At 42.2% G+C, this 22,190-nt stretch overlaps 1 protein-coding gene across 1 annotated transcript in view; it reads left to right on the top strand.

Moving 5' to 3' along the window:
• The first annotated feature begins 230 nt into the window (after positions 1-230).
• Positions 231-22,190, top strand: part of LOC149312473 (recombining binding protein suppressor of hairless-like) — a 43,862-nt gene continuing 21,902 nt past the window's right edge. Inside the window, exon 1 of the mRNA XM_089524701.1 lies at positions 231-289. Within this exon, the coding sequence (XP_089380827.1) occupies positions 270-289 (20 nt within the window). The 5' untranslated portion in view covers positions 231-269. The remainder of the gene's footprint in view (positions 290-22,190) is intronic.

Raw genomic sequence — 22,190 nt, 5'->3', positions numbered from 1 at the left:
TGTGAGTATGTGGGCGGGGCTAAGTCCTCCATGGCTCCGCCCCATGTGGTCCGCGGTGATTATGTAGGCGGGGCCAATCCCTCCCTGGTCCCGCCCCCTTTTGGCTTTCTTTTTCCCCCCATGTAGTGCGAAGCCACTGGAGGTGATTACCCCGAGTGCGCATGCGCGTGCTTGGCTCGCGCGCGCCTGCCCCCCCCCTCTCGCTCGCGGCGGAGACCCATTGGCCTGCCTCTCGCGAGAGTTGGAGTTTTGGCGAGAGTTTGTGGAAGATGGCGCCTGTTGTGACAGGGTAAGCACGGGGGAGGGGAGGGAAGGAGGGGGCTGTCGAGGCAAGAGTTCCTCCGGAGCCGCTTCCGCTTGGTCTCCCTCGGCGCTTGGGACCGGGGTCCTCTCTGCCCCTCGGCTGGGCCTTCGCCGGGGAGGGAGGGAGCCAGGGAGGGAGCCAGGGGGAGGCCGCCTCGCCTGCCTCTCTCAAGCAGGGCTCTCAGGGCTGCGGAGGGAGAGTATCCCTTGGGCCCCTGTTCTCCCAAGTGGGACTCTGAGGAGACCCCCAAAGCCCTCTCCATGGAATCACAGAAGAGTTGCAAGGGACCCCAAGAAGGGCCCTGATCTAGTCTTCTGCCATGCAGGAACTCTCAGTCAAAACATCCCCAATGACAGATGGCCACCCAGCCTCTCTTAAAGGCCTCCAAGGAGGGAGACTCCACCACACTCCGAGGGAGTGCGTCTCCCCCAAACCCCTCTCCATAGAACCATAGAAGAGTTGCAAGGGACCCCCAAGAAGGGCCCTGATCCAGTCTTCTGCCATGCAGGAACTCTCCATCAAAGCATCCCCATTGACAGATGGCCACTCAGCCTCTCTTAAAGGCCTCCAAGGAGGGAGACCCCACTACACTCCGAGGGAGTGTGTCCCCCCCAAATCCCTCTCCATAGAAGAGTTGCAAGGGACCCCAAGAAGGGCCCTGATCCAGTCTTCTGCCATGCAGGAACTCTCCATCAAAGCATCCCCATTGACAGATGGCCACCCAGCCTCTCTTAAAGGCCTCCAAGGAGCGAGACCCCACTACACTCCGAGGGAGTGTGTCCCCCCCAAACCCCTCTCTGTGGAATCATAGAAGAATTGCAAGGGGCCCCAAGGGCCCTGATCCAGTTCAGTCCCCTTCTTCTGCCATGCAGGAACTCTCCATCAAAGCACCCCCCTTGACAGATGGCCATCCAGCCTCTCTTGAAGTAGGCTCCACTACACTCCGAGGGAGTGTTTCCCCCCCAAACCCCCCTCTCCACTGAAGCACCCCAGAGCCAAGGGGAGCATATGTGTGTCTAGATGTGCCTATGTGTGGGGAGGCCCAATCCATTGTCTTTTGGGAGGGGATGCTGGGGATGCTTCTGTGGGGAGCAACCAAACCATCCCCAAATCCAGGTGCTCCAGTTCAGAGGTGTCACCTTTCGAAACCCGTCTTGCAGCCAGGGCTAAGGCGTCAAAGAGTAAGAGGCTTTTTTAAATAGGAGTAGGAATAAGGAGTATAGACTTGAGCCTGTGCCTCTGAGGAAGTCAAGTCCAGGAAAGCTCTTGCATCCAGCTTCTTTCTTTCAGTGAGTCTCAAAGGTGTTACAAGATCCCTTTGCATGCGAAAATCCCGGCGGCGCATTGTGGATGATGATTCCCGTGGGGAGGGCTGTGCTCAAAGGACTTCAAAACCAGGAGACAAAACAATGGATAGTAGTCATAGATTTCAAAGACATAGCCACTGTGAGTCTGCAAAGGGACCTTGTAGCATCTTTGAGATCAACTGAAAGAAAGAAGTTGTTGGCATGAATAAAGATGTTTTTACAGGAGTAGGCATAGCAATAGTAGGTATAGACCTCAGCCTACTTCCTTATGCCTCAGAGGAAGTAAGCTGAAGGCTAGGAAAGCTCATGCTCCCAGCTTCCTTTCTTTCGGTGATCCTCAAATGTGCTTCAAGATGCCTTTGCCTAGAAAAAGTCTGGAGGAGTAACTGATGCTGTATCCCTTGTTCTCCCAAGGGACTCTGAGGAGACTCTGAAGGTCCCAAGGGAGGAGGAGAAGGAGGAGGGTGCCGTGGACCTGCTTTATCCAGCCCCACAAAACCCCTCTTCACCCCAAAGTGGGGGCGGCCCCTTCCTCACTCCTTGTCCCAGAGCCAAGAGGAGTGTGTGTGTCTATGTATGTATGTATGTATGTATGTATGTATGCATGTATATGTATGTAGGGAGGCTCAATCCATTGCCATTTGTGAGGTGATGCTTCTGCTGGGAGGAACCAAACGACCCTCCCCAAATCCAGTTTCTCAGATTCAGAGGTGTCACCCTGGGAAACCAGTCTTGCAGCCAGGGCTAAGGAGTAAAGGAGTAAGAGGTTTTACTGGAGTAGGAATAAGGAGTATACACTCATCCCTCCACATTCACTAGGGTTAGGGGCACAAGACCCCTGTGAATATGGGGTGAAACCCAGAAATAACAAACAGCCCAAACAGACAGGCCAAAATAAAGCTGTTTCGGGTTACTTTGGAGTTATGCTGTTTAAATGATGCATGTGTCCTAAGAGACCAGAAGCTGTGCCAAAGCTGCGCTCCAGTCCTTAGCGCGGCTTTGGCACAGCTTCTGGCCTCTTAGGACGTATGCGTCATTTAAAGGGCTAGGGATCTCTAGGTCCTCCAGTGCAATTCTTTGGTCAATGTCCAACGAACACTGACTGTAGAATTGCACTGGAGGGGCTACGAATGCCTAGTGCAGCTTTCTAGGAATCTCTAGGTCTTTTGGTGCAACTTTTCGTTACGGTTGACCATAGAATTGCGCTGGAGGCCCTAGATATTTCTGTAGAGAACATATTGATCAAGTCTGAGAATAATCAAAGCCACAAAAGTCAAAGCCTCAAATGTGGAGGGGTGACTGTATGGTTTCTTGCTCTTTATTCCTACTCCTTTGTTGTTGTTGTTGTTCTTAACTACTGTCAAGTCAATGTCAACTCATGATGACCCTATGAATGAGACACCTCTAAGGGTCTAAGACACCCTCATATTGAGGAAGGAGCAAGCTTGTTTTCTGCTGTTCCAGAGAACAGGACCTGCAACAATGGATGCAAGCTACAGGAAAAGAGATTCCACCTCAGCATTAGGAGGAAATTCCTGACAGTAAGGGCTGTTCGACAGTGGAACACACTCCTTCCTCGGAGTGAGGTGGAGTCTCCTTCCTTGGAGGTCTTTAAGCAGAGGCTAGATGGCCATCTGTCAGGGATGCTTTGATTTGGATTTCCTGCATGGCAGAAAGGGGTTGGATTGGAAGGCCCTTGTGGTCTCTTCCAACTCTATGATTCTGTGACTCTGTCCTCCACTGCTCTGCTTAATTGCTGCAACCCCTTAAAACCCGTGGCCTCCTTAATAGAGTCCATCCATCTGGCATGTGGCCTTCCTCTCTTCCTACTTGCCTCTACTTTTCCCAGCATTATTGTCTTTTCCAATAAGTCCTACCCTCTCATTATGTGTCCGAAGTACGACAGCCACAGTTTTGTCATCTTGGCTTCCAAGGAGGCTCCCGGCTTGTTCTGCTCTAGGACCCATTTGTTTATCTTTTTGGCTGTCCATGGGATCCTCAACACTCTTCTCCAGCATCACATCTCGCATGAATGGGTTTTCTTCCTGTCTTCTTTCTTAACTGTCCAGCTGTCACATCCATGTATGGTGATAGGGCAGTGGTTCTCAACCTTGGGTCCTCCAGGCATTTTAGACTTCACCTCCCAGAATCCCTGATTGTTTGGGCAACCTGGCTGGGACATCTGAGAGCTGAGGTCCGAAACATTAGGAGAGCCAAAGGTTGAGAAACACTGTGATAGGGAATACAATGGCTTGTATTCCTACTCCTACTCCAGTAAAAACCTCTTATTCCTTTACTTACTCCTTATTCCTGTTATTATATTGTACATGCAAATACCATTTTTTAAATTTTTATTACTTATTGAGGAGTATAATAGTAGGAGTAGGAGTGACATTAAGAAAAAATATCTTGCTCTGGAGTAGGACAAGGAGTAACCCCCAAATCACCACTACTCCCCAGCCCTGCTTGCAGCACCTTCTCTAGCCTTGAGGCTGCTTCCTCAGAGGCATCTGAGTTACCTACCCTTAGGGACATGCCTCTGAGAAAGTCAGCTCAGGTCCAGGAAAGCTCACACTCCCAGCTTCTTTCTTTCAGTGAGGCATGCAAAAATCCAGGCGTAGTGTGGGTGATACCTGTGGCGAGGGCTGTACTCAAAGGAGTTCAAAACCAGGAGACAAAGCAATGAATAGATTTCAAAGACATAGCCAAGGTTAGTCTGGAAAAATCAGTCTGCAAAGGGATCTTGTAGCACCTTTGAGGTTAAATGAAAGAAAGGCGTTGGCATGAGCTTTCATAGACTTGAGCCTACTTTCCTATGCCTCTGAGGAAGTAGGCTGAAGTCTAGGAAAGCACATGCTCTCAGCTTCTTTCTTTCAGTGAGTCTCAAAGGTACTTCAAGATCCCTTTGGCTAGAAAAATTCTGGAGGAGCAACTGATATTGTATTGGTAGCAGTGATAAAGCACAGTCCTTTCCTAGTGAAAGCTGTCATTTTAGTTCCATGGATATGTTCATAAACTGCCCATGGTGTGTTGCATAACCCTAGTTGATTTCCTCAGCTGTATTTCAGCACATTAGCAGCTGAGACAGTCACTTAAATTGGTTGGGTCTGAAGGCATATATATCTTGATTTTGGTGTATACCAAAATACAAAGCACGGGATGAGTCCTTCCTGAATCTTCGTTCGCGAAGCAAAGCCAGAGAGAGAGAGGTGTATACAGTATCGGGAGCTTCCTTCTCCATTGGCTCACAATACCATACTGAACCCACCCCATTCTTGTAGTTTCGCAGTTAATCTGTTTTTGGTGTCGCTTCTTGGTGCCCTCCAGTTCACAGCCTTTTTGCTAATAAATTATGTTTTGTTGCTTTTTCTGCAAATTCCACTTAAGGTCTTCATGTGGTCACAAAATGTATTGGCTTGGAGAACTGGGTTTGTTTTCAATGTGGAGGTGTCATTTAGACCATGCATTAATGGTTGTTTAATCATTAAATCATTCATTATTTGAGCATACATTTTTTGTTGATGGGTGGACAGCAGTTTATCAAATGGAAATAACTGGTTTTCAGATGTTTTTGATAATTCCTGCTCCTTACAGGACATTACTTCTCCTGGTAATGGTTGGGACTGTCAACAAAATGTTGATTCTGTTGTCTTCTATTGAGATAATAGAATAGCTTGCTACTTATTTAATTGTCACTCACTTTCTCTGGTCTTGTTATTGCTCAAAGCAAGATCTTTTTCTTCCTTTTATCTCTAGTAACAATGTATTATTGCCAATCTTCCTCCTCTTTCCACTCCTGGAAGAAAGCAGTATTTGTTCCCCCCATTTCTGGATGACTTTTTAGGATTCAGAAGCCAGATCAACAGGATGAAAATAGGATTTGTAATGCTTAATTCAACTTTTCCATAGCCTAAAAATAAGGTCATTTCTATCGTATTCGTCATGGGGTTTTTTTTAATGTTGAATATAACTGCTAGACTTCTTACCTTTCAAATGTTAGAAATCCTGTGTCAGTGTAGGCCAGAGAGATGCATTCTCTAAGGAGAAACTTCTCTAGTCTAGACAAAAGTGAAATCTAGGATATACCTAGCTGGACAAACAGGTGAAATAGTTGGGGCTTTTGTGATTGGTTTGTTTTAGCATTGCCGCAAATCGGAGACAACTCGAAGACACACAGCAACAAAGCTAAACAGTCTGAATGGGAGTGCATTGATACTGGAAGTTTGTGACAGTCTGACCAAATGCAAATATGACAGGAAACGCCTGTCCGCTTTGGTTTATAAATTGTGCCATAATCATGACAGTGTTATGTTGGTTAGCTTTTTGAAGGAAGCCCTGAATATGACTTAGTACATTATTATGGAAGAAGGCTGGTTTCAGTTTGGAAATAAAATTTTATGATTTCAGTTTTAATGTAAGGCAGGAAATGGAGAAGTATGGCTTTCACTTCCCAATTGATTTGCTACTGAGCATGTAGTATTTACGATGGGAGTTCTAAAGCCATACTTTAATGCTTACAATATGACATGCCAGTGGTTATGTCAGTGCAGCTTTGCAAAACTCTCTTTTTAGTATTGCTGTGAGAAATTTGGAGTTGGCAGCCAAATGCACATATAACATTTTATGAGGATAGAATTAGTTGATCAGTCTTCTTCATGTATTACAGTAGATTGGTGGCAGAAGACAGAAATAGAAAAAATATTAACTTTAAGGTCTTTTCCAAATTCCAGTATTACAAGTTCAAGCTGTTTGTTACATTTCTATCTAGCTCTTCTTCCAGGAAACTCAGACTCCCCACGATCCTGTGAATTGGATTCGGTTTGCCTGTCACTTGAGCCACATAACTGAACTTTGTTACTGAGTGAAATATGGAGCCTGTGTTACCCATGTCCCTATTACTACTCATGCCAAAGTAACTAACCTAGCAGCATTCCTGTTTTGTTCCTTACATTACAGAGATTTTTATTTTTTATTGTCCTCCATATCTACGACTCCCCCGTTTGGTCTTTTTGCAGAAGGAAGGACGTACTGGAAATCAAGGCACAAGGTACAGTGCACCCTCGGCTTACCGGGGGATCCGTTCCGGACCCCCCCCCCCCCGCGTAAGCCGAGTTCCACGCATGCTCAAGCCCATTGGAATGAATGGGGCTTGTGCATGCGGCGGCGCGGTGGTGTGGCAGCACACGCACACCATGGGCACGCGCCCCATTCATTCCAATGGGATGTGCCCCCCTTGTGCCCCGCGCGCTCCCATGTGGCTTACGGCGTATGGTTAAAGCTGCCTATAGCGCGCCCGCGTATGACACGGCGCATTGTATTTAAAGTCTTCATTAAGTTTGCTCTGTAGTGGCTGTTGAAAAGTACTGTTGAGATTATTTACATGTATTGTGTTTCTGTTAGAATCATAGAGTTGGAAGAGAACGTAAGGGCCATCCACTCCAACCCCCTGCCATGCAGGAACTCTCAATCAAAGCATCCCCAACAGATGGCCATTCAGCCTCTGCTTAAAGACCTCTAAGGAAGGAGACTCCACTACACTCCGAGGGAGTTTGTTCCACTGTCGAACAGCCCTTACTGTCAGGAAGTTCTTCCTAATGTTGAGGTGGAATCTCTTTTCCTGTAGCTTGCATCCATTGCTCTGGGTCTTAGTCTCTGGAGCAGCTGAAAACAAGTCAGCTCCTTCCTCAGTATGACATCCCTTCAAGTATTTCACCAGGGCTATCATATCACCTCTTAACCTTCTCTTCTCCAGGCTAAACATCCCCAGCTCCTTAAGTCGTTCCTCATAGGACATGGTTTCTAGACCTTTCACCATTTTACTTGCCCTCCTTTGGACACGTTCCAGTTTTTCAACATCCTTTTTAAATTGTGGTGCCCAGAACTGGACACAATATCCCAGGTGGGGCCTGACTAAGGCACAATAGAGTGGCACTATTACTTCCCTTGATCTAGATACTATACTTTTACTGATGCAGTGTAAAATCGCATTGGCCTTGTTAGCTGCCGCATCGTACTGTTGACTCACGTTCAACTTGTGGTCTACTTGGACTCCCAGATCTCTTTCACATGTAGTTTCATTCAGCCATGTGTCCCCCATCCTATATCTGTGCATTTTATTTTTCAGCCCTAAGTGCAGTACCTTACATTTCTCCCTGTTGAAGTTCATTTTGTCAGCCTGTGGCCCAACTTTCTAGTTTATTCAGGTCATTTTGAATTTTGATCCTGTCCTCTGAGGTGTTAGCTACTCCTCTTAATTTGGTGTCATCTGCAAATTTGATAAGTATGCTCCCAAATCTGTCATCTAAGTCATTGATAAAGATGTTGAATAGCACTGGGCCCAGGACAGAGCCCTGTGGGAACCCACTGGTCACTTCTCTCCAGGATGAAAAGGAGTAATTGTTGAGCACCTTTTGCATTTGGCCGGTCAACCAGTTACAAATCCATGTACCAGTTACATTGTCTAGCCCACATTTCACTAGCTTGTTTGTAAGAATGTCATGGGGAACCCTGTCAAAAGCCTTACTGAAATCAAGATATACTATATCCACAGCATTCCCTTCATCTACCAAGCTGGTAATTTTATCAAAGAAAGAGATCAGATTTGTCTGGCATGATTTGTTTCCCTAAAACCCATGTTGACTTTTTGTGATTATGGCATTGCTTTCTGGATGTTTACAGACTCTCTGTTTAATGATCTGCTCTAGAATCTTTCCTGGTATTGATGTCAGACTGACTGGACGATAATTGTTGGGATCCTCTTTTTTCCTCTTTTTGAAGATGAGGACAATGTTTGCCCTCCTCCAGTCTGCTGGGACTTCTCCTGTTCTCCAGGAGTTATAAAATGCAGTTTCAATTTGGATTTATTGTGAATTCTGTTATGATTATTCATTGTGGGATTTGTGGTAGAACAAACTAAAAAAAAACCAAATAAACAAACTAGCATCTCAATTTGTTTTTCATTGGGGGGGAATGATTATAAAATTGTGACTAATAGAAGTGCTGACCACTTGACATTTCACTGTTTTTGATACTGTACAGATAGAGGAAATGTTCCTGAGTACAACAAGAACAAGAGATCCCCATTAATAAAATGTTGATAAGGGTAGTACCAGTAAATGTACAATTCACATTATAATCAAATTTATCCGTCAATTGATTTTTGGTCTTCACATGTATGTAGTTCTTGATGTTGAAAAGAAAGTCTGTTAGTTATTTTTTGTTGTTTGACGTGCCAGATCAATATGAAAATTATTCATATTGGTATTTTAACAGTAACATAAGCACACTAGCTCATACTTAGCCATTCACATTGGTATAAAGCAGTATTGCAGTGTATGTCAGAGTTAGCAGAAATAATTGAGGATTAAAAATAAAATATCCAGGAATTTAAAGTTATGGGACTCATAGGTTTTAAGCAGAAAAATAGAAACTGGAATATTGGATCTACTGCATTTAGTGAAAATTATTCCTAGGTAGGTAAACATAGGATTGCAACTTTAGTACCTTGGTTTGTAGGAGCAGAGTAGCAAATGCAATCTTCTTGCTTCTCCTTATCTCCAAACTAGATAAAAGGTCACCAGCAGGAGGCAAGCAATGATTCAGAAGAACATGAAGACACTTCATGCTCCTATTATAAAGATGGTGGCACCCTCTAGGTACAAAAAGGCAGCTTACATTTGACAGTTCATAAGAATTATTCTCTAACCCTGAGATTGTCTTATATTTTACTTGAAAACTCAACAACATATTTTGAGTGAATAAACTTTTCTTTCATTCTTGAAGAGAAAGTATTTCTCACAGAGGTCTTTTTCACTGGTCTCCAATTCTCTTGAGAGAAATGATGAAAGGGTGGGGTGGGACACAAGGATGGGTAAAAAGAAACCCATCACCCCTATTGTTTGTAGGTCTGTGCAAAAGAAGCCTGTTTTAATCTTGGTGTGGCTTCAGTTTTAAGACCTCTTTGGATTATTCTTTGATGATTAAGCTATAGGTTTCAACTGAACATCTTGCAAGTGCTGTAGTGTGTTCGTTGTGAACTAATGTTTATTGAATGCTGTAAAGATCGGGAGGTTTGGGCTGTACAGATAGTTTGGCTTGCAACTCCCATCATGTGGGAGTTGTAGTCCAAATCACCTGGAGGACATGATGCATCTGACATTTACTCTAAAGGGTAGGTATCATAATTGTTTTAAGGAGTGGTTTTCTGAGGATAGAGAAGACAGAAGAACCTTGTTGTTAGCTTCACTGAAGAGAGGAACATGACAAATATAGCCAGGAGAATGCATTTAAATCTATTTAAATCTATTGATCTTTGAAAAGCATGGAAACAGCTTGTTGTTTTGTTGCATTCCTTTAAGTCGTTTACAATTTATAATGACCCTGGGGCTGAGAGTGTGTTAGTCACCCAGTGGCTTTCCATAACGGAGTGAAAAATCGAACCCTGATTCCCAGAGTTGTAGTCCAATGCTTAAACCCTTACACCATGTTTGCTGTTTTAGAAGCAGTTATTAAGTGCAATATTTTTGAACCGCAGCCAGATTTATTCTGTGTTACGTTGTGTTGTGTTGTGCTGTATATCACATTGGGCATTTTTTAGATAAAATATTTTTTAAATGCACTTACCTTGTTTTGCTCTTTCTCGTTTTTGCTGTCTAATCCTTTTCTGGCAGACATTGTCATTGCTCATCTCGTTTTTTTTCCTTTTTATTTCTTATTCTGCAGATCTTCCTCTAAGCATTACTAGAAGCTGGTGATACATGTTTGAGGGTTAAAGACAAAACTTTGCAACCTGTTTTGAAAAGTTTTGCAGCTTTTTGCTTGAAAACTGACAGCAGGTCATGACATTACCTAAACCAGCAAGAAGAATGTTCATTTTAAGATTTATGGGTAAAATGCAAACTGAATGTTTTCTGGCATCAAATTTCCTTGACTGTTAAGCACTTAGAATGGAACAGAAACAATTTCCTTGTAGTTAGTTGGAAAGGTAACATATAGTGTCATTAGCTTACTGGTAGTATTGAAACCCAAACTTCCAAACAAGTCCTCCCAGTAGTTTCATGTAGTTGTTGAATAACATGGTGTAGAAAACAGCCCAGATGAACTCTGCAGGGTAGTAGCCAGGGAGCTCAACAGTAATCTTCCAGCACCATCTTTTGAATTTGCCACTCCAGGAAGGAAAAGAGCCACCGTAACACAGCGCCTCCAAGTTGCATCACAGACAAGGCAACCCAGCAAGTGTCAGTGTCATCAAAAACTGCCGGTAGATCCAGCAGAACAGGGACACACTTCCAATTCCCAGCATAGGTCATCCACCAAGCCAACCAAAGCTGTCTCTATCTTACAACCAGACCTGAAAACAGATTTAATTGTATCTTAGTAATATATTTCATCCAGGCTGTGGAACTGGGAGTCAATCCCAGTATACTTGTTATAGAGAGAGACAGGGAAGCCATTTTGAAGAGAGGACTTACAGCTGTGTCCTTTAGGCATGTTGGAACTGTTTCTTAAAATGATGCTTTGACTGCTATACTCCCACACACTGTTGGTCCCTCTCTGGCCTGTTTAATGAGATAAGAAAGGCAGATTTGTGGTGGGTCTCACTTCTCTTTTTATGACGATTGGTCAAGCCTGCCTTGTCTGGGTTTTAGCTCTGATTTGCTTATTCTCTTTTCATACAAGTAGAAAAAAATGTGAGATGTGTGCTTCATGTTTTCCTGTTTACACATGTTTACACAGGCCAACAACAACCCTTCAGGTGTTCTTTTAATGCAGCTCTCATAATTGGTCACCATTAGTTATGATGGCTAGGGTTAATAGGAGTTGTAAGCAAAAAATGTTTGGAGAGGCCAGGGTTGCATGTTCTCCCACAACATATATTCTACCAGGACACCTCAGGTACAAACAAAATACCAAAATGTTTTGGCTCCAGAATGTCCAAAAAGTATCTCCAGGCGCTGTAGAAGGTATTTCCACATGTTTGGGGCCCTCTTGGCGCCCCTTGGTGATCAAAATGAAATTTTATAAACTTAAAAAAAAAACCCTTTTTAATCTCAAAATGTTCTAAAATGATCTCTAGGGTCCCAGGAAGCCTCTGTGTACCATAGGATCATTTCTTTTTATTGCAGGAGCAGGTGTGGCCCTCCAAAATCTCCTGGAGGACTAATGTAGTCTTCCTGAGTTATCTGCTTTACCCTGTTTTAGGGTAATCAGAAGTTGTGCATATAGGGGCAAAGCAGACTGGCATAAAGAGCCAGCTTCAGGGTGGCGTGGAGATGTGGCGTATGCATGCCGGACACCCCAGTGCTGCCCCCAAGCCAGTGTCACACCGTTCCGCTGACCACACAGTGGGTGGTGTCATAGTGTTTCTGCAGCACAGCGTTTACATGCACCGTGCCACAGAAATGGGGAAAAGCTGTTGCTTTTTGGCTGGAAAAATGAGTGTGATTGCTGCGGCCCCAATCCAGCACACAGTGGCCTGTTACAGACAGCCAAAATAAAGCTGCTTCGAGTCACTTTGGAGGTATGTTATTTCAATGATACATGCATCCTAAGAGTCCAAAGGCCGCACCAAAGCCACGCTCCAGTCCTAAGAACTGGAGTGCAGCTTTGGTGAAGCTTCCAGACTCTTAGGACTCATGCATCATTGAAATACCATATCTCCAAAGTGACTCGAAGCAGCTTTATTTTGGCTGTCTGTAACAGGCCAGTGTTAGGCCACTCTTTTAAGGCCCATAGTTTCTTATGCTGAATTAGGCCAAGAATCAGCTTAGTTCTGCTTTGTTAAACTTTACTTTCAGTTCACATCTAGGGTAGTTGTCTAGAATGATATATAGAAGTATGGCCTAAGACCTATTTTGGTCATTTTTGTTGTTGAAGACATTCAGTTCTCTGTACATAGCTTAAAGAATTAATTCCCTTATTATCCAGCAAAGAATTTTCAGGTAATAGTCTCTCTCAAGTGTCTTCTCTTATCGGCTTTAATACCTCTTCTTTGTATTCTGTGGTTCTCTCTCCCATCTTTTTTGTGTGCAAGATTGGGGCTTAATTTAACTGGGTGTGAGGACGTATCTTGATTTATTATTTTAATTGGTACGATGTTCATACCTCAGAAAGGTCTAGAGTGCCAACACCAAATTAAAAACACCCCAACAAGTCCTGTAACAGTATTTGGAAAAAGTATTTGTAGACATTTGTTCACTGAGTATTTCAAGAAAAAGTTAATTTGGCTGAGTTTAGAATGATTTTTGTAGTTAAAGCCATCATTCTTTTCATCAAGATGATATCTTTCCAAAGAGTTAGTTGCTTTTGCTGGCATTCTCTCTTCCTTTGGAGTCTGAACTCCCCGTGTCTGGCAATATATTGTACTTCTCTTGGTTTTTTTCATCTGTCACTGGCTTTTAAATAGGATTGTAGACCCATAGGATTCAGTACTTAGACTACTATATAATAACTTATTTCTTGCAGCTTTCCAAGCAACAGGTTTAGTGAAGATGTACGTTTAGATGTGAAGAAGCCTTGCAGCAGAGAGAAAAACACTAGCGTTAGGCAGGAATTGGTGTCTAGTTCAGAAAAACGTTTGAAATTTTGGCCCTAAAAAGGGAAGGAGTACCTTTTATATTTTACTTAAGGTAACAAAATGTCTTGGGACAGTTGCTGGCTGTGTTGTTCTCTTTTTAGGCAGCAATCTTTCTTCTGCCTGGGTTTAGATATTTGAGGGCAAAGCAGACTGGCATAAAGAGCCAGCTTCAGGGTGGCGTGGGGACTTGGTTAAGTTGTGACTTTTGTTAAGTTGTGGGGTCTGGTTAAATTTTAATAAATGTAATTGTATTTGTTTTTGTTTTTTTAAAGCATCTGATAAGTTGTTCTCTTTGCCACATCACTGTTTCGTTTCTTTTTTCTTTCATTTTGAAGCCTTGTTTTTGCTTTTTAATTCAGAAGATTGGCTCTTCTCATGAACCCAGCTACGCTTCTGAGGCAGGATGATGTTGGAAATAGTCTGTCATGACATAGCATTTTTCTGGTTCCCAGGGACTCAGGAAGAGAAGGTTAAGTGAATATTGCTACTCCCTTCTAGTAAGAGGTGACAGATTTAGGGAATCATTTTGCTTGTTGGGAGGATTTTTTTTTAAAGTTCATCTTTTTTATCCAATTGACAGAGGAAGTTCATCATTCTTAAACCTATTTGTTTAGTGTTGCTGTTATAAGTGTTACATCCCTGTATTTTACCCAATATTTTGGCTGAAGTTGAGTTGTAGACATTGGAATGGGGCTATTTGTCAGATATTCATTGTAGCCTGAAAAATTCTGTGTTTGAAAAATGAAGTAAATATTGCAACAAATTTTGTATTGAACTCAACAGAACTAGCAAGAGGCTAAGTCTTTAAAAGCATATATAGCATTTAAAAATAGTGATTCACTGTGGCAGGATAAATTAGACATTTTTAATTATATCAAAAGATTTGTTGTTGGATATACTAGTGTATTCATATGACTTCTACCGCCTTTATTTCCAAACAGTTCTAAATTTTATGCAGTTAGTGTGGTTTTTGTCAAAAGTGTAGTTGGAGTTTGTCTTTAGCTCTTTTCCTGCTGTGTCCTTTTGGGGAAAAAATGTAATGACTTCTGTCTCAGACTTAGTTATAATCTGAATTAATACTTCTGGAGTTCTTTAGCACTTCTATTCTCTCTCTCTCCAAATAATAAATACAGTTATGAAATTGAACCATCAGAAACATTAACCTTGTTATAAACAATTAAATAAAAAGCTTATAACGCTGAGATATCACAGTAGTTCATTTTGTCTGTGAGTTTAAACAGAGCAAGGGAAAGGCAGCTGTAGCTGTATGACCCTTAAACATGATGCTAAGCAAGGTTTATGTTACCTTGCCCTCCTCATTGTGCAACTAATACCTTTGTTTCCACAAGGCTTTTTATGAATAACTTCTGCACAGGAGTTTTATGCATTTTATGGTTATATATGCAATTATTTAATGATTGGAATACAGAAGGTAGAACTGCAAAACAATTATAAGAAGACAGACAAATGGAAAAGGTCTAAAGGAGCTATACTGGAAATTCTCTGAGAAGAGATATAAGAGATGGAAGACAGTCATATAACCAAGAATGATATAATAGAACTGACCTGGAAGCATGGTGCCAAGAAGGCTGCATACCAAAAGGAGTTGAGGTTTTTGAGGGATGTTGAAAACAAGAACAACAACAAACATCTTTGGCTATGGAAGGAGCAAGCAGAAGAACGAGGAAAATTAGTCTGTTCCTTGGCGAAGATGAAATGTTCAAAGATAAAAGGGGACTGGTTAGTCAATTCCTATTTTGTGTCAGCTTTCACCTGCAATAGGAATGGTGTTCAGTCAGAGAAAAATAGAACAAAGAGTTTTAAGGAGAGACTTTCCTCCCAGGACAGGCAATGGTTGGCGAATTACTACCTATGGTTAGGTGTCAACTTCCAGTTGAATACCAGGGTGCCAAGGGAACTTGGAGATGTTCAGGAACTATTGTCAATTTTTGGAGAATGGAAAATTGGAATGGGCAAATACTATCTATTTTCAGAGGGGAAAGGGGTGGTAGATACTGCAGTACAGTTAGGTTGGTGTTAATACTGCATATAATCCTAGAATGGATTATTAAATGGCTACTCCATGAGCATCTAGAAAACAATTCCTTGATACTAGAAGTCAGCATGGCTTTATCAAGAATGGGTCATGTCACCTCAACCTAATTTACTTCAATAGCGAATTTACCAGTTCAATGCATCATGGTTATGAAAGCCAGAACTGTTTAGTGGTTTGAGCATTGGACTGTGACTCTGGAGATCAGCATTTGATTCCCCACTTGGCCATGGAAACTCTCTGAGTGACCTTGGGTCACACACTCAGCCCCAGAAAACCTTGTTATAGGTTTGCCTTACAGCTGCAATAAGTTGGAAATTACTTGAAGGCACACATCAACACAACTAAGAACATGTTTAAGTCTTGATTCCACCAAAGCGTTTGAAAAACTAATTCTTGTTAAGCTGATAGGATGTAGTCTGAACAACATTGTAACATTGGGTGAATCCTCTGTTGCTTGAGTAAGCATACAGAACAAGTCCTTAGTAGTGACTTTGTGTCAACTTGGAGCAAGTTCACAAACAGAGTGCCCTTAGTACTTTGTCCTGAATGCTGTTCTCTTCAGCAATTTGGATGAAGACATAGACAAGGTGCTTGTCAGTTTTGCGGATGACACATTTTTTTGAGATAGCTAATGTTGTAGAAGAATTAATCACAATTCAAAACTATCTTACAAGATGGAATCCTGGGCAAAGGCCAACAATCTGAAAGCAAAGAGAAATGCAAATGTCTGGATTTTGGTACAGAAAAAAAAGAGCCCAAACAGAAATCAAGTACAAGTAGAGTATGAGAGAGATTGACTTGACAGGACATATGAAAAGCATCTAGATATCTTGGTCAATCTCAACCTGAACATGAATTAACACTCTGATATATCTGCTAAAAACAATGATGGCTGTATCATCTCCAGTATTGGAGGCAGTATCCCTTTGTACATCGATTGCTGACAAATGTTTAATGGAAAGTATAGTTACACACATGTCTTGCTAACTGTTTTTCCATAGGCAGCTAGTTCACTGCTGTGAGAACAGAAATGCTGGTCTAGATAGTTCTGATTAAGCAGTTCTCCAAATTCTAATGGCTTATTAGGAGAAAAGACCATATTTGTTTTCTGTTTAAATAATGAAATATATATCAACCCTTCTACTTAAATGAATGTAAAGGCCACTAATAATGAAGTGTGAGAATATGCATACACTCAGTGCAAACCCAGATACCTTTTGTTTCCTAATAGATATATCGGTCTGTTCAGTTCCTGTGGCAGTTGGAGGGCTGTCTTTTCAGTCAGGTATAGGAGAAGAGAATGCCCTGAACCTACCTTGGAGGAGAGTCATTTCCATTTCTGATGCTGAATTCTTGAGTTTTGTTAGAAGACTGTGGCTTCAAGTTCTGTGGGGAGCCTTTCGAATTTGGTTCTTCCAAGATTCCTAAATGTGAAATGGTAGAAATGCAACCATTTTGGAATTAGGTTCATTTCAGATGCACCTAATTCTAGCCATCAGTTCTAGCCACTATAGTCAGTTGTGAAGGATGGTTGGAGTTGTACTTCAACAATGGGGTATGCAGCTCCATAAGGGTATGGACCATTAATCCCCTCCATGCCCGTCCAGCAGTCTGCTACAGCATGTTTTAGTGCACTGGGAGTGATATAATCTCACTTTCAGCCACCAGTTTGGCCAGTTTGAAGCTGATATCTTTTTTTATGGAAGGGGGCTTCAGGAGAGAGAATGAAACCACCCCATTTCTAGGTGGTTTGGGGAGCTTCTGACTGATTTTTAGTTTTTGGAAAAAATTGCCTGGAAATAGGCCCCCAAATAATTTTTGGGAGAGTTTGAGGGGTTTCTGGGGGGTTTTGGGGACTGTACTTAGGGTTCTCAAGGGCTACATGTGGTCTGCAGTTTGCATATTGACTTTCCCTCTTTCATAACATCTAGACATGTTCATCCTGTCTGCTGTAGCCTCTGTGTGTGTGTGTGTGTGTGTGTGTGTGTGTGTGTGTGTAAACATAGATATACACATACATACATGCATACATTGAATAATAAATAACTACCCAGCTTGTTGGGGACAATTAGCTTACACACTGTAAACTGCTTAGGGCAGGGGTAGGCAACCTTTTTGAGCCGGGGGCCGGGTTGCTGTCCCTCAGACAACTGGGGGGCCGAAGCCAAAAAATAAATAATTAAATAATTTAAAAAAATTATATAAATAAATAAACCAGGACAACTGTAGGACAAAATTTACAAATGGAGGACACTTCTTACAAAAACCCTGGAGGACACGCGAAAAAATTTGCTGATTTTTAAAAAAATGTTAATATAAATGCATGTTTCTGAGGCTTCTATAGACAATTGCCGCCGCTTGCCCCCCTTTGCCCGCCGCTTGCCCGCCTCCTCCTGATAGGCCAAAGGCCCCGGTGGCAATCGGCGGCAGGACTGGGCTGGGGCCGGTTCCAAGGCCTCGCTGGGCTGGATCCGGCCCGCGGGCCTCAGGTTGCCTACCCCTGGCTTAGGGAGTGCTTAAGTACACTGAGAAGCAGTATAGAAATGTACTTGCTTGCTACTTGCCTCATAACAGCACTAAATAAGGTGTGATTGCTTTTGGAAATATGGAAGTGGAAATAGTCAGATTATTTTGGGAATCAGAACAGGCCTCATATCAAAAAGTAGGAGGAAAATATCATAAGCTGGCACTGCACTGATGTGTTCAAGTAAAACTGCCATTTATGTAGATTTAGCCTTGGACTTCTCAACTTTTTTGTAGTAAGAAGCACAAAGGTTTGCAATGGCATGGTGGTTGTTGTTGTTTTAGTTAGTACAAAGTCTGTCCATGAACTTTGACTGAAACGACTGAGGTGACATAGAGAAAGGTTAACAAAGTTTAATGAAACAGGCTTGTAGCCTTGGATTTGCTGCTTTTTTTAAAAAAAGTTTAAAGCTTTGCTCTCTGATGGTTTGGATAGTAATTGAATGTTGTCACATGTAATAACAGTGAACTCTTCACTTTCACCTAAAACCATAGAGAAAAGATGAAAGGACACATTTACAAGTAAAAGTAAGAAAAATGCTTTTTAGAAAAGAGGATTGCCATTAAACATTGTCAATATGAAAGAGGAAGCAAGAGAACTTGCTTTCAGTCTTCCCCAACTAGTTGCTCTCCAGATGTTTTTCATTACATCCTTCATAATCCCCCAGCCAACATTTTCTTCGTGTGTTGTCCTGCTTTTCTGTTTAACATTTACATTTTGTTAGAGCTTATTGCACTCTCATTGCCTGGACTTACTGAAGACTCACAGGTAGGAAACAGCTACGCAAAGACCTATCGACAGATTCCCCCCACCCATTGAGAATGAGAAGGATAGGATGGGGAACAAACAGCAAGTGTGGTAGGGAGGGAGATAGAAGAGGGCCGTGGCAAGTGGGATGGTAGAGAAGGGCAGTTGCAGTAAGGGGGGGAGATAGATTGAGTGTGAGCTTTATAGTGTTGCTGGAAATTACATTATATTGTTGCATGTTCTGTAAAGTCTTCATACCATTAGGAATGCTCAAGAAGGTTCTGTAATATTCAGGAATGACCCAAAATTTAAGTACAATATGTAATTTAAAGAAGTCATAAAAAGTTTAAAAATTCATACATTTTAGAGAATTACCTTTTGGAGAATATTCTGAAAAATCATGAATATTCATTGACATAGATGCTGCCAAGACTAAATCCATGTCAGAAGCATCTATCTTAAGAGAATATTCTTCCATCACATTTTTAGTTGCATTGTATTAGTGATTTCTGGATGTTTTCTTCAGTGCCTATCATAGATGTTACAGTTTCCCCCCTGAAGGTGTATTCATTCAAGTGTGCATGTGCTATTCACCAAATGGAACTAAACACTTCAGCAGTATATGGTGACTTGACAGGTCTTTTATATATTTCTGTCTTTGCCTCCAAGAACTACAGTGCATAAAATTCATAGAATAATAGAGTTGGAAAAGACCACATGGGCCATCCAGTCCTACTCCAGGATTGCACAACCAAAGCACTCTGACATATGGCCACCCAGCATAGCAATAGCATTTATATTTCTATACCGCTTCATACTGAATTAAGTTTAAAAACCTCCACTACACTCTGGAGTATGTTTCACTGTCAAACAGCTCTTAGTATCAGATGGTTCTTCCTAATGTTGAGGTAGAATCTCTTTTCCTGTAGATCAAATCGGTTGCTCTTTGTCCTGTCTCTGGATCTGCAGAAAACAAGCTTGCTCCATCCTAAGTACATCTCTTGAAATGTTTAAACATGGCTATTGTGTCATCCCTTAACTATTTTCCCCCAGACTAAGCATACCCAGCTCCCTAAGTCACTACTCTTAGGGCATAGTTTCCAGACCTTGTGGTGCCCAGAAGTGGACACAGTATTTCAGGGGAAGTCTGACCAAAGCAGAATAGAGTGGCACTATAACTTCCCTTGAGCTAGACATTATACTCCTATTGATACATTCTAGTATTGTGTTGCCCTCTTAAATTTGTTCAGTTGCCCATGTCTGATTGTTTTGGATATAGGGTACCATATATCCATAGGTAAAGGTATTCCCCATTGGCAAGGTTGTCAACTTGTGTCCGACAATAAAGGGCAGTGATCATCTCTGTTACTAAGCCGAAGACCCAGCATTATCAGAGACTACTCTGTGATCATGTGGCCAGCATGTCTGCACAGAATGCTGTTTACCTTCCCACCAAAGTGGTACCTATTTATCTACAGTGGTCCCCCGGGTTACGAAATTAATTCGTTCCGCTGCCCTTTTCGTAACCCGGAAGGCTTTCGCAAGCCGAATTGCCATAGGCGCTAATGGGGAAAAGCCGCGATTTGGTGCGAAATAGCGCCGAAAAGCACCAAAAGTTTTTTCGTAACCCGAAAAAACTTTCGTAACGCGGAACAGTTTTTTTAAATAATTTTTTTTCGTAACCCGGAAATTTCGTAAGGCGGCGCATTCGTATCCCGGGGTACCACTGTACTTGCATTTGCATGCTTTTGAACTGCTAGGTTGGCAGAAGCTGGGAATAGTGATGAGAGCTCACCCCATCATGCGGCACCTGGGCCTCGAACTGCCAACCTGCCCATCTTGCAGTCAATAGAATCAGCATCTTAACCATTTATATCGGTAGGATATTAAATGAATGAAAATTGGCTTAAGACTCAATACGTTTTTTAATCACTTCAAGCAGAGGGAAGTGGGGAGATGTCTTTCTGACTATTCTGCCTGGTTTTGGACTGAAGTAGAGCCAAGAATGTGCTTGAAACTATCTATTGCGTTGGAGGCCGTAAACATAGGCTGAGACCAATTGTATGGACAATCTAATGGCCTCCCTTTTCAAGATGAATCCAGGAGTAGCCATTCCTTCAGGCTGCAGCAGAGGGAGAAAGTTGGGAATTGTGGCCCTCCATTGGCCCTCCTGTATGACCAACTCCATTGGGGTTTTTTCTTTGTTGGCATTCAGTTGACAGCAGTCCAGTCATCTGGTTACAGCTGAGGGCAAATAGTAAGACAAGCAGCTGACAGATTGGCCCTGTTTTATGCTTCCTCACCCTATACTGCTTCTATTATAATTAGTCATTAAGAAATAATGACCGAGATATTTTATGAACACTGATGGAATGTAAATCTCCAACAGTTGTCCTCTGGCAGTGTCCTTGCAGGTGGGAAAAAGAAAGTGCATCACCCTCCTAATACTTGCTGGATCCTTGCTGTCCCCATTGGCCATAGATTGGCTGCAAGAGGGAAGTCATTGCTACTGGATACCTCATTCCACGATTACCTTAAAAGACATATGCTGGCACAACATGACATAAATTATCAAACCCTCTTGTTAAACCAGCATTCATCACCAAGAGGATGCCAGCCATTATGTCATTTCAAGAATAGATACCTGGATTTTCTTGTTTTCTTTTTCCATCCTCACCCTTTCTCCTCCTTTGTTGCATACCTTTAAATCATAAGCTTGTGCACAGAGACTGTTCTGTTTTCATTAGTGTTATGTAATCTTCTCTAGGAGTCCCTTTGGCTGAAGGGTAGGGTAAAGGGAGTTTGAATAAATAAATTCAAGAGTTAGGCTGGAGTTTTGTTGCAATAGAGTTAAATGAGCCCAAGTCCTCCTGTGTTGCTACACAGCAATGCTACGGACTTGTTGGTTTGATGCACCCCTCTGGAGCATTCAGCCTGTCTTAGACACAGTGATTCACAAATTTGCTGTAGTTATTCTTGGCAGCATCTACCGACCTAATTTTCACTTAGAAGTTAATACCTTTCAGCAATCTGACAACAGTCTATGTTGCTCCATTATTTCACAGGTAGACCCAGTCTTTAAAAGCTTAATGCACATTGTTCCCTGATAAACACTAGCTAAGTTTAAATCTATTTGTCGATAAACTCCAACAGTATCAGTTGGGTTGGACTTGTATGAGGTACACAGCAGAAAACAGTTTAAATAACAAGACACATTAAAACATGCAAATACACAGGTTGTCAAAAGTTGTCATATTTCTCTCACAGTCCCAGCAGTTTCTCCTAGTGCCTCCCCACAATCTGTGCTATATCTGTATATATCTGTATATTATATTAGATGTAGCTCAGGAGTGCGTAATATTTTTGACCCCAAGAGCCTCATTCATTTCAAGCTTGGCAGGACAGCAAACATGCAGTGTGTCATTCAGAGTAACTACTTGCATATATTTTTCACTGGTTTTCTTTTCCTCCACCGCTACTATGTGTCTCAGTTTTCAACTTTCAGTTTATTTATTTAATTTTGTTTGTATAATTATAACAAACATTCTTCTCAGCCTTCCCCTTTCTTTGCAACATTTTGAAGAATAAGGTACGCTTCTGTTTCTGTAAAGTCAGAACTGACAGCAACACTATGAGGGTCATAGACCCACTGAGATCAGCTGCTAGATCATATCCGA

Source organism: Sceloporus occidentalis, unplaced genomic scaffold (genome assembly GCF_023333645.1).
Source record: "Sceloporus occidentalis isolate IW3139 unplaced genomic scaffold, rSceOcc1.0.p SCAF_5, whole genome shotgun sequence".
Taxonomy (NCBI): Eukaryota; Metazoa; Chordata; class Lepidosauria; order Squamata; family Phrynosomatidae; genus Sceloporus; species Sceloporus occidentalis.
This window is presented reverse-complemented; position numbering and strand designations above follow the sequence as displayed.